The sequence below is a fragment of the Centruroides sculpturatus genome, unplaced genomic scaffold (genome assembly GCF_000671375.1).
Source record: "Centruroides sculpturatus isolate CEXI.00-Female unplaced genomic scaffold, Cexi_2.0 scaffold198, whole genome shotgun sequence".
NCBI classification, from domain to species: domain Eukaryota; kingdom Metazoa; phylum Arthropoda; class Arachnida; order Scorpiones; family Buthidae; genus Centruroides; species Centruroides sculpturatus.
In genome coordinates this window covers 449,240-462,313 of record NW_019384454.1, presented here as the reverse complement: position 1 = coordinate 462,313, position 13,074 = coordinate 449,240, and the positions used below count along the sequence as shown (strand labels likewise).

The 13,074-nt window shown below is 27.7% G+C and overlaps 1 protein-coding gene across 1 annotated transcript in view; it reads right to left on the bottom strand.

The window, feature by feature from the left end:
• The window catches only part of LOC111620621, an 83,371-nt gene extending 73,542 nt beyond the window's left edge, over positions 1–9,829 (bottom strand). The window contains exons 1-2 of the mRNA XM_023362584.1: positions 9,597–9,829; positions 19–128 (exon numbers count right to left, since the gene is read on the bottom strand). Coding sequence (XP_023218352.1) covers positions 19–128; positions 9,597–9,663 — 177 coding nt within the window. The 5' untranslated portion in view covers positions 9,664–9,829. The remainder of the gene's footprint in view (positions 1–18; positions 129–9,596) is intronic.
• Positions 9,830–13,074: the final 3,245 nt, after the last annotated feature.

Here is a 13,074-nt window from a genome sequence, read left to right as displayed (position 1 = left end):
GTAAAGCTTTTAACTCACCTGATGTATGTGCGAAATGACTTCGGTATGAGTACAATTTTCTAGAGTTCTTCCATTCACTTCTAAGATTTCATCTCCCACTTCCAAATCCGCTCTATCTGCTGGAGAACCTACAAATAAAATCCGTTTATTGTGTAGTGAGAAAACATATCAATCTATTCGAAACATTTCATTGTTACAGTTTATTCACGACTCTCGCAAATTTAAACTACTGTATTTCCTTTATTTTGTTGTACTTTTCGTGTACTGTACAAAGCGCAATACTGTTATTACTTAGAAAGTAAGTCTGTTAATTTCTTATGGCAAAGAAAGACAAAAATCTTTTTTTTAACGAGACTTTCAATTAAATCCATTCTTCGTTTTTTACATTTCAGTTAATTACGATCATTTAACAAACAGAAACAGAAAATAACGATTATTTAATCCGAGAGTAGAAATTACATTTCGACTTTTGAGATAATATAAATTATTTAATTGTTCTCTAGAGTAGATTATTATTAAAAGTTAAAAATTATAAAATATTTTAAATGAAATTTATGTTGTTAATTTGAAAAATTGAGAAGCATATAATTAATTTATATCTGAAATATTGTGCATAGCGAAAGCTCTATAGAATAAATTATTGGCGAAATAAAATCGATAAAAGTAACATAATTAAGTTATGATCTTAGATTTCAGTTAAAATCATTTATAAATATTATCGTGATAAAATTTTTACGAATGCGTTTTTACTTCATTAATCTATAAACGTCTCGAAAAATAAATGTTATACAATATTTTAAGTTTAAATTTTGAAACTTTTATGCCCTTCTTTCCACCTCTTCAACATTTGGAATTTTGTTTTTCTATTTCGAACTTTCCTACAGCAATTTCAATAATGGAAAAGAAGTAAACTTAAAACCGGTCTTTTCTCGTTTATTTTCTATGCTTAACCTTCTTAGTTCAATTCATTACACCGAGGGGAGCGATCTACTCTCGAGGGTGCCATAACTATTACCACTGCTAAGAAATATCTCGAAAATGATGCGAGCTCATCGATCACGGTTTCTTATACGGTGGCTCCATCTGATGTTTAATAATAGTATCGAAATGATACGTAAATCTCAGTTCTTTATCTAAAAAGCCATTCTATTGATTGTAATTCAAATCAATTATATAGAAACTATATTCGAAATTGAAATCTTTGAGATTTATCTTTTAAACAGGAAAAGAAAATATTTAGATCCTACAAGCAGAATCCATTTATTTTTCACAAAGGAAAAATTAAGCGTAAAGAATTGTCTCTTGGGAGTGTCATTTTTGCCTAGAGCTTTGAATAATTTATTTAATTTGTTGCTATTGTCATTATATATATATATATATATTTATACACCGCTTTATCTCATAACATTTATTATCAATAAATAATATTTTAATCCGTGAACGAGCCATCAAATTGAAGTTTAAAAAGTAATAATTAATTAATTAATTAAAGAGTGTTTGTCTCAGTTTTTACATAAATTCTTTTCATTTTTTCTAGTATCGATTTGTATCGTATAGGTATTGTATCGTAAAAACTCTTAATCAGCAAAACAAATTACTTGTTTTTTTATCGATAATTTTATTTTGTCATCTTAGTCAGCGTTACAAAGCATATAGGTTACATTGCTTCAGCCATATTGTTTTAAAAATTATAAAAACATTCGAAAACTGATTGAAATAAGCTTTAAAATGTTTCGAAATGCGAAGACGTTACCATCAATCTTTCTAAAATAAACAACTATAAAAATCGCTCTAAATGCACGAACGGGCTGGGCCATTCACGAAAGACTTCTAGCAAAGTAAATCAACTTCTCATAATGATGGCGAAATTTGTCACGACACGGGACAATTTTTTGTTTTCTTTTAATGGTTCCATTTCCGGTGATCCAGAGATCCATTAGCTACTTATAGGCATATGGCGCCATCTGGCGAAATTAAATAGAGACGTTAGTCTATCATTATAACTTTTATACGAAATAAAATCATTGGAATAAAATAATTATAACCGTACGACTTATTCCGCTGTAACTGTAAACGATGGCTTTATTGAAATTTGCACAAGTATTATCAATTCCTGTTTGCTTCGCGATTTTATATAAATATTTACGTATGATTTTTTAAAATTATATATATATATATATATTTATACACCGCTTATTTATATGCAGGAATGACTGATTTCAAATTCAAATCGTAAAGTGATATTACGAAGTCGAATACGAAAGGAATTTCCACGTTTTACATTATTTATGATTTTAGTCATAAACTAGCGTTGGATTTTCTTGAATATGTATTTCTTATCAAAAAATGTTTTATTTTTACTTAAATTTTTCTCATAATTCCAAATGAAATTCATTTATAAAGGTGAAATAATAGTTATTAATCCTTAGCATTACCTTCATTAGACTACACGTCACTACAGTACCTAAACATTAATTCTTCTCTCTTTTACATCGGAAATTATAAACTATCTACAATATTTCAAATACTAATTTTTATATTAACGCTTTTTATCATTGTAATTACATGTATTATAGATAATATCGACAATTAAAATTATAATTTTTTAAAGAGATATAATCTTAAAACTTTTATCTACGGATTGAAACAAAGGTACTATTATAAACTCTGTCGTAAATCCCCGAGGCATCGAACGTATATCTACAAGGGAATGCGTCTAAGAGATTCTCCAGAAGTGAAACGTGTATAAAAATATTGTTAAGCTTTGAGATTTTTATCGTTTATCTTGTGAAATTGGTGATTACGTATTTTATATTTTAAGCATTTTTTCACAAAAAAAAATCAATAGAATTAAAGCGAAAAACGACTTTATCAGAAAGAAAAGACGAGGAAAACGGATAGTGTCGTAATAAATAAAAATAGCCATGCCGAGTCGTCGATTTGACTTGATCCATTTAACAAAATCCTTATATTCTTAATTCGGTATCTTTTAAAGTTTCTGAACTGTAAAGATTATATCGAATCATAATGGGTATTAAACGAAATAAAGAGTATTTAAGTCAATTCTAATTTTCTTCAATAAAGATTAAAATATATATATATATATTGTTTAGAATAATGATAAACAGTAATTTATCAAATTTACTTTATGCAAATTCTCAATTTTTGGTAAAATTGAACATTTATTTTTATTATTACATCAGAATTAATAATGCATTTACTTTAAACAGTACGCAATATTATTATTATTGATAATTTTTATCAATTTTAGTTTTTACAAAACGTTTAGTCAACGAGTAATTATTTTTATTTTATAAATTAGTATTTAATTACATCGATTTATAATTATAAATCGTCATTTATACTTATTAAAAAAAGCAAAAAAACAGTACAGTAACTCGTAATGCGAATTATAAAAACTACATAATTAAGATATTGCATTGACAATAAATAATTTACTTAATAAGTAAATAATAGGGTTTGATTCTTTTTAAAGCAATAAATATTACTTTGCTTTTTATACTAATTTAAACTTAAAAAACAGTTTTAGTTATTGAAACTTGTGTAAAGATGACTTTTGTTCTTTTATGATTGGGCAATTCTAAACCGTAACTAGCCAAGCGAATACCATTGTATAATCTTAATCATTGTTAATAGACCTATACAACAATAAGCTTGTAATATTAATATATTATATGACTGAATATAGATAACTATAAATAAATTATCTATTATTATTGAAATTACAGATTATTTTATATTTGAATATTAATTAATACAAAATATTTATAGGTAATTTAACAATAAACTACTGGAAAACAGAATAAATCTATATTAAAATTATTAAATTATCGTTATGTATGTTATGTGCGTGTAGCCTTAAGTTATATAATGACTAAGAGTTAATTGTCGTAAGTACGATATGGATTGTTAAATACTAAATTTCGTCTACAATAGCTTACTTGTCTACAACGTGTTTTGCAACACACAAATGTACTGTATCAAAATTAATAATTATATATTTATTTTTAAAAAATACAAAGATTATTTATGAACGGGTGTTTCTGAACAACTTTTAATTCAAATACAAATACTATATTAAGATTTTAATTTTAAACCTTTTTTTTACTCAAGAAAATTATTTTGCATTCGGACCATTAAACTTCTCTAAAATATTGCGAAACGAATAGTTTTAAACGTGAAAAACTCGTAAAAAATGATACTGCGTGGAGTAATTTTTATAACTCGAAAGAAATTTATTATATTTATTTAGAATTTGACATTTTTCAACAAAAAATACCACAACGATTTGCATATATTGTCTACAGATGTTATTAATATAAAATCTCCATCTATAATACTAGATATGATCAGCATTTAACTTAATTGTTATCAAGAGAATACTGATAATAATATCACTAATGACCGGTATACTTTTCTTTCACTGCAATTAAATTATGAATATATAAGCATATACATATATAAAATAGTTTTTTTTATTTTTAGATTAAATTAATTTTCTTTTCTATAGGATAAGATCTTGGATACTATTAGATAATTCATGAAAAGCCCATGCATTCATTTCAAGATAGCGAAGATTTATTTGATAAGCAACCGATATATTTTCTTCTTTTAGTTGTTTTGAATTCTTAAAAAACTAATTTAAGATTGTCTATAAACAATTTTTATAATTAAATTATTAATTAATTTGTAGATTAAAAATATTATCGTTGAGAGAATAGCTATTATTTTAAATTATTGATTATAAGAGACTATTTTCAACGTATAATCATCGAGTGAATCACAATAAATGCTAATTTTTAATAAAGGTACAAGATTTAGTATGAAAGACAAAATTGAATTTTTAACAATTTATTCTATATATATGCAGTATGTTAATTATGGATCTAACACTCTTCTTTAATATACAGTACAATCTTTTCCTATGATATTATATTATATTATACTGTATTATAGTGCATAAATACTTTTGTTAATTTATATTAATTTAATTTTATTCTTTTTATATTTAATTAAAAATTTTAACGTAGCAAAAGACGAGTCGTTTATGAAGTACAGATTTATATAAATTGCTTTTGTAAATAATTCAAAATTATAAGATTCTATTAAATTGACTTATACTTTACAGAATTAAAATTTAATTGGAAAAATTCGAAAAATGCATACGTAAATGTAATTAACAAAGATTAAATTGTTACGGATCTGGTTAATAATTAAGTATTAAATTTTATACCTTATGTAATCGGCGATGCATTTTACATAGACTCGGCACAAAGAAAACGAATGAAATATTTTTAATTCGATAATATGTACAGAAGAATTAATTTTTTGATAGTTTCGGCTCAATAATTTTACTCAAATTTCATTTTAATAAGCGATCTAATTCGATAAACTATCGTTTATTATTAATAAATAGCATTGTATTAACTAGAAAATAATTATACGTAACAACTAATTAGTTTCTTCTCGTCGTTATACTGTACTTAGATAAATTCAAACACTAAAGATCTTAGAAACAAAAGAACTTATATTATTAATTAATACTATTTCTTACGTGATAACATCAATTATAATAATATTATATATTGTATACTTTTATTTTTTATATACCTATAATAAAACATAATTCATGTTTATTTATTTTACTACTCATATATTAATATTCCTACCTTCGCTATGCGTCAAACCGAACGGAAGACGCAATAATGATTATTTATTTAAATGGAATAACACGTTATACATTTATATATATATACTGACATTTTAATTTTCTTTTAATTTTAATTTTAAATAAATTATATCTCGTGTTGTAAATCTCTGGTGCAGACTTTTAAATTTGATATAAACATTTTCGTTAATTTATGTGATGGTTTCAAATTAAAAGTAAAATTATCTAAAAGAAAAAAAAAAACACTTTGGTAAGTCCATGTATAAAATATCTTTCTAAATATATTTTATAAGATAAGACGATTAAGCGTCGTATTATATTAAATTACGATTAAATTAACGGCCTCGAAATATTTTTGCACAGATTACTTAAATCTTTTCGTCCTTTAATAGCGATTTCGTTAGAGTTTAATTTAGTAAATTGCATTTCCTAAACATCAGTTCTATGGAAAAACTGCTTAAGTATCTCCAAGGTGAGAGACAATATTCTTTATATGTCCCCGAAATCTTGAATTTACTGAAGTTCTTTTGTGTAGATAACAATCAAAATGTTCGATTATTTTGATCATTTTTTTAAACTTAAATTCTTGTTAATTTAAAAATATTCTAAAAAATTTGTTCATTCTTTTTGATAATTAAATATTAATAATTGTATTTAGAGTTTTGTTTAACTAATTCTATAAAACGGGGATTAAAAAATATTACACAATAAATTATAAATTTAAAATCTTAAAAGATATAGTACAGTAAAAATTCGATTTAGATAAAATAGTTACATAAAAATTTAAAGATATCGGGTTCGTTGGTTTCCGAGTGCATTATTTATTATTCCAAAACCGATTGGATCTACTTTTTTTATTATATTTTAGATAAATTTATCAAACAAATTGGTTTGTTATTTGTTATCCATCGCTTTTGATTCTCTTTCTAACCGCGATCCGTTGGCGATAACCTTAATCTTAAATATTTATTTTTTATCGATATGTAATGACACCGTTATTAATGGTCTGGAGTTTTCCCCGTAACAAATTGCCTTAGTTTTACCAAAATGTAAATCGAGAGAAAATAGCAACAACAATCACTAAAAGCTTATTTTATTGAATAAATATTTATTTAAAAGTTTTCAAGTCCTTTGTTCGAGCAATTCTATGTCTCGTTGCGCAATAATAATCATTCGTCGTATTGACCGAATAACTTCAATTTATATAAATGAATAACAAAACGAGTGAAACTTTTTGTATTTATATAAAGATAAGTAATTATATTTTTTCCAATATAATAGTAGAATAAAATACAGAAGTACAAAAAGGAAGGAACTTCACTAGATAAGACTAGAAAATGAATGTTTGACTGAGAAGGGAAAACTAAATCTATTAAAAAAAATTTACGGTATAACATATTATTTCATAAAAAATAAATAAGTTATTTAATTTTTATAATATAAAGTATTAAAGTTTCGTTCGATAAGCGTTGCTCGATGATAAACAAATAGTTTGTAGTTTGTCGCCGAAAAAATGTATTGTCAAAAATTGTGAAATTTTATTGCCTTATTTTTATTTTTAAAACCGTTAATACGAGGTTTCTTATTTCTTAATTGTATTAATCTATAAATTAGTTTCTTTTTTTTACGAAAAACATTTTCATAATTGTCTTTGCCATATTTCCAGAGGCAAACAAAAGACGAAACGAGATTTAACGATGCCACATTAACGTTCTGTTTAGACTCGATCCAGGAAGTGAACGAAACGAGAAAGAACACGCTACACCCTTCACGTCTCCACAAAGAGACGCCCGCGTGACCTCTGAGGTCATCATATGCCAAATGAAGTAATTTGTAGACACGTTAGAACATAGATGGTTATTACCAATTTTCGAAATTTCCATTATAAATTTTTTTTCTAGAGGTTCGAACAATAGATTTTTTCAGGAAATAAGTTGGGGTTATCATTAACATTGTTACTTCGGAACAGCTTAAACAGGTTGGTTTTATCTAGTATAGGATCGCGATCGGATACCGATATTATTTGGAACAAAAGACATTCAAACGAGTCGACGACAGCGCCGAGTGGTGACCTTGGAGCAGGTTTTTCACCCGAAATAGGGAGCGTCTCTATACACCTCAAGGCTACCGTCTATTTCATTTATTTTTTCCCCTATCTTTCAAATATATAGACAATTTTCATTCAATTTTTGTCCGTTTCGACTAAATTTTCTCCGTAATTTCCACTTTTTTTTCGTTCAAAAATTTACTGGAGAAAAGGATAATTTCAAATATGCCAAAATATTTATATAATAAGGTATTTCAATTTAGAGATGACTATTGGCTACGAATAGCAATTTGGAAATGTAGTTATTGCACGGTCAGAACGTTATTTTTTACGACGAGAATATCTGTATATTAGACTCTCTTATTTCTACGGTGTGATAAACACTCGTTTCTCTCGAATGTCTTTCCAGCTGCATCTGTTGTCGTGGTGACGTCATTCATCCGGGATCCGGATGCTAGGAAAGCTCGGTATCGATCGACAAACGGTTAGCTATCAAGTAGCGAGAGAGAATCAAACAGAAACCATTCCTTTCTTATGCTCGATATAACTGCACAAATCCGAACGGACGCCAGAAAAATTCTCCAAATCCTAAAAATATTTCACTTGTAAGCAAACCCATAAAAGACTTACTTTCCTCCCATCCCGTTTTTGGTTTCTAGTTAATTGCGTTTTGTTAAATAAGCATAAAATATTTATTACCGACGATGCAATTCCAATAACGTTGGAAAAACCGTATTAACCGATCGTCGATATCTTTAAGGAGAGCGCTGCTTTAACATTCAAATCGTTAAAATTACGCAATGTTTTAATATTTTAGCAATTAACGTTTCGCAATTAAAAAAATAAACGATGGTCATTAAAACAGAGACGAGCTTGAATTTTGCTATTTGACCTAGTGTCACTAACAAAAGAATTTTTGCTCTCCCCTCTCGGTATATTCCAGAAAGAAAGAAAGGAATTTTAAAAAGAACGACAAGAATGCGGGACACGTTAGCGGGGAGAACTTTTTTTTTTACAATTAAAACCGACTCAATTATAAAACTGAATCTGACGATTTACTTCGTATCATTCTATGTCCCGTCCAAACTCTTTGGGCACCCGCCTGCAAATGGTTCACCATTTGAAAATTTCGGTCGCGCCAAGGCACCGGAGGACGTCCGGACCTCTATGTCACCCGATGCAGGTGTCAGGTGCAAGCGACCTGCTAAGCGAGCGAGCGTCGCCAGTTTTACTGTCTTTCCAATAAAATATTCGATAGAACTAGAAAATGCAAGCGTATTTCGATATCTTTCGCAAATATAACTTTAAAGGTTTAAAATTCCATCTTCGTTTCTTCCATAAAAGGAATGAAGCAAACCGTCGAGGAATGCTTCGATACGAATGCCCTTTGGGTACGGATCTATTTGGATTCGGAGGTGCCTTCTAAACTATCTCCGACCTCCGTTTCCCCTTTAACCTTACGATATCCGGAATCCTCCCGAGCCAGATTTCTCTTAACTTAAACGGGTAAAAATTAAAAAAAAAATGAGACGAATTACATTTAAGACGCGTGGTTAACGAGGGACGAAAAAAGGAATAGTTTCCGCTCGGAGTATTTCTCCAAACTAATTGAAGGAGGGAGGCGCGAATTAATTTTATTTACATTCGAGCGCCGCCGGTTCGAAACAATCGATTAATCGCGTTCCCGCCAAAAGGAGGACAAAAATGGGGATTGGTGCCACGACCGTCGGAGGGCGGAAAGAATAGCGTCGTTTAATTTTTGCGGATGTGGAAGCGGACGGAGAACCAACTCCGGCACGTTCTTTCGGATAATGGGGAGGAGACGGCTTTTCTCTTAAAAGAAGTAAAGAAAGGACTGACCGTAAAGTTTGATCTTCTTGTCGGTGGTCTCAACCAAGATGATGACATATCCGCCGAGGTCCACCATGGCCGTACGCGATCAACTCTCGGCCATAACCGACGCCGTAGAATAATCCAGCGGGAGTAAACCACGACCGCTACGCCGACATTGCTAGGCCTACCAATAGGCGCACCTACTCCGCTGCGCGGTGCAGGTATCCACCGCCCGATCGATGCCGCGACTAGCCAATCCGCCCCTGGCGGACGTCGGTCGAAGCTCCGTAGATGGCGCCAGCGAATTAGAGTAGGTCCGGGGAAAAAAGAATGGAAGATCAGGTGCGGAACGCCAAAGGTCGAATAGGACGTCAGATCGAACGGAAGTGGCCCGGCTTATTGTTAAACAAATTACAAGACCGATTACTTTTATTCGTTTATACCTTATTAGATTTTTTTCCTGGATAATAATTAAAGTTTTTCGATTTGTAAATGGAAGGGATGGCCGAGTAAAGCGTTATTTTTCAAATTTCCTTTGAATTTCTAAGGTCGTCCGAAAGAAAATGAAATAATTATTTAAAATTGCGTCGTATCGATTTCTATATTCCTTATTTAAATTTAATATCCGACAAAATTATAAGCAATCGCCCGATTTTAATCGCGTGTTACATTGTAATAATATTTTTTAATCGTTTCGAAATAATAAAATATCTTCCGATCGGATTTATTTACACTCGGCTGACGAATTCGATCATAATCCGACAATTAAAATTTTTTTCTAAAGTATTATCGAATCGCTGTAAACATGTCAAGTTAAAATACGAGTATAAAAGCCAGATTTTTTTCTTTTTTGAATTAGAATACAAATTTTTAAATTAAGAATTAAAAGTGCTTAAAATTTTTATAGCGGGTTACATAAATTATTCTAAAGAATATTTAAATAAAGAAGCCGGGATTATTCTTATAAATATTAATTCCGTGGCAAAAAAAAACACGTATAAAAACTTATTCGGAAGAATTTTTGTTTTAAAAAGTAAATGAAATTTTCCGTGATTTTATACATTAATCAATTGATAAATCGTAATTATTTTCAAATTTTGTTACAAAAAATATATTTAAATTGAAGAAAATTAATTAATATTTTAAAACCTTTTCAAATGTCCACATCAGATTTATTTAAGTTACAAAGTAATCATAATAAAATTCGAAATCGAATTTATAGACGACGTATACATAAATAATCGAATACAGTGTAATTTGAAATTATAATCGATTGATATCTATATTTACTATTTTTCTTTTTCTTTTGTTGGAAAATTCTTAAATTTTAAATAATATAAAAAATATATTTATCTGATAATTTTATATTCTCTTTCCAAGCAACTAAATGAATTGAATTATTAAAATCGAAAGAGTCATTGCCGAAATACCCAATATTGAATTATACAATACTGGGCATTTATAAATTAGATTAATTTATCCACTTTTAAAATAGATGCCCATTTATCTTGTAAAATATAAAAAAAAATGTAATTTAAACAGAAAATTCGAATAATTATATTATTTTACGGTTTATTCGCAATAGGCGATTATTTTCGATCAATTCCGAATCTAATCACTTTATACAAATTCGGAGAATTCGAGCTTTTTGAAAGAATATACTGTAATTTATTTACTGTTTTGACTGAATTATAAAATAAATTTTCCTCTTTTTTTTGAAAATTCGAATTTATTATTTCGTTTAAAATAATTAAAAATTCGGAAACTGATACTTTAAAAATTTGTTGTCGATACAGAAAATGGAGAATGTTTTCGATATTGGAAAGAATTTTAATTAAGAAGTAAACGTTGACGTAAACGATACTTAAATATGACTTATGTTCTATACTAATGCAAATAAACAAGATATTCGAGAATATAATAAAACAATACGAAGATAACTAAGAGTACAATTAAAGATAGGAAGAAAATTTATTTACTTTTTTTAAATGAAAAATTTTTATGGTTCTTTAAATCGCGAAAATATATTTTTCAATTACTTTTAAACATTCGTAGCTTAAGATTTCTTCTCGTATAATTTCAAATAAATTAAAATTATACGAGAAGAAATATTAATGTAATCCTCATGGTAGCAATCCTCATACGTTTCTCTCTTATTTAAATATTATTTATTACTATGATAAAATTCGTAATCCATCTAAATCTAGTCATTCTTCCGCGCCATTTTTTCTCTTTTATTTTCTTAAACATTTAAAAAAAAAAGTTATTTTCGTTTCGTTAACTCCAAATTATTTACATTAATCTAATAAAATTCGTTATAAAACATTTCTAATTAAATTTCTAAATACAGTACTTGATATCTTTTTTTTATATTAACATAATGCGTATGGCATTAATTAAAAATGATCCATTATTTTTTTTTATCTCGTAGATGAATTGCTATTTTCAGTTTGCTGATTTATAATACAAATTATTCAAAAATGTTTTCTCTTTATTTTTTGTAGCAGTATGAAATTGGAAAGAATCCATCAAACTCTTTGCTGCCTTCATTCCATTCACATTATAAGACCACTATTCACAAACTGGTATTCCCACGATAACTTTTATTCTCGCACTTACTCAAACACCTACTTTTCCAGTTCGCATTCTCTTTTATATTCGATTGTATCGATGCAATTTCTACCAAAAGTTTTCATTGTAGCGATAATTTTTTTCATTATCGTAATAAAACGATCGTATTTCTTATATTTTTTCTTTAGAAAAAGTTTTCGAACTTTTTTATTGCACATCCATTTATATGTAGCAGTTTTGATTTTGTAGATTATCAAAGAAAGATAAGTTTAATAAATTATAATAGTTTATTTGATCTCGACTAATCTAATGATATTTAACAATGACTACAATGATCCTTCTATTGAATTGAAGGACATATTATTTGTAGAAATTTAACAGTTTAAATCCTAAAGTTCACAATTTACTTTATCTGTAATCTTTTGATAAATATTAGGTCTATAAATATTCTTTAAACGCCATTAAGATTGTTATAATGATGCTTTATTATTCGACGATTTACGAAATTTGACCTTACGACTATTTTTGTCGAAATTTTTCAGCAGTATCACTGTCGTACACATTTTTCGTTAAATCAATTTAGAAATGGAAAAGAATAGATTCGCTTATGCATTTTTATTCATTTAGAAAAAGAAAAATTATTTATATTCATTAGATTGTATTAATAGATTAAAATTTATTCTAATATACTAAACTTTTATAAATATTCTGTTTAACGTTACCTATATAACATATGAATTGCTACTCAGACATAATATTATTAACTATGAGCATTTTATTTAACTTTAATTAATTTATTATCTATTATATTATTATTGTATATATTCGGTACGAGTATATATTATACAATTTTCTCTGTAGTGAGAAATTATTTAAATGATCAAACAAAATATCTCTCTAATTGTCAATCTGTATATTTGCTTTAATACTATAC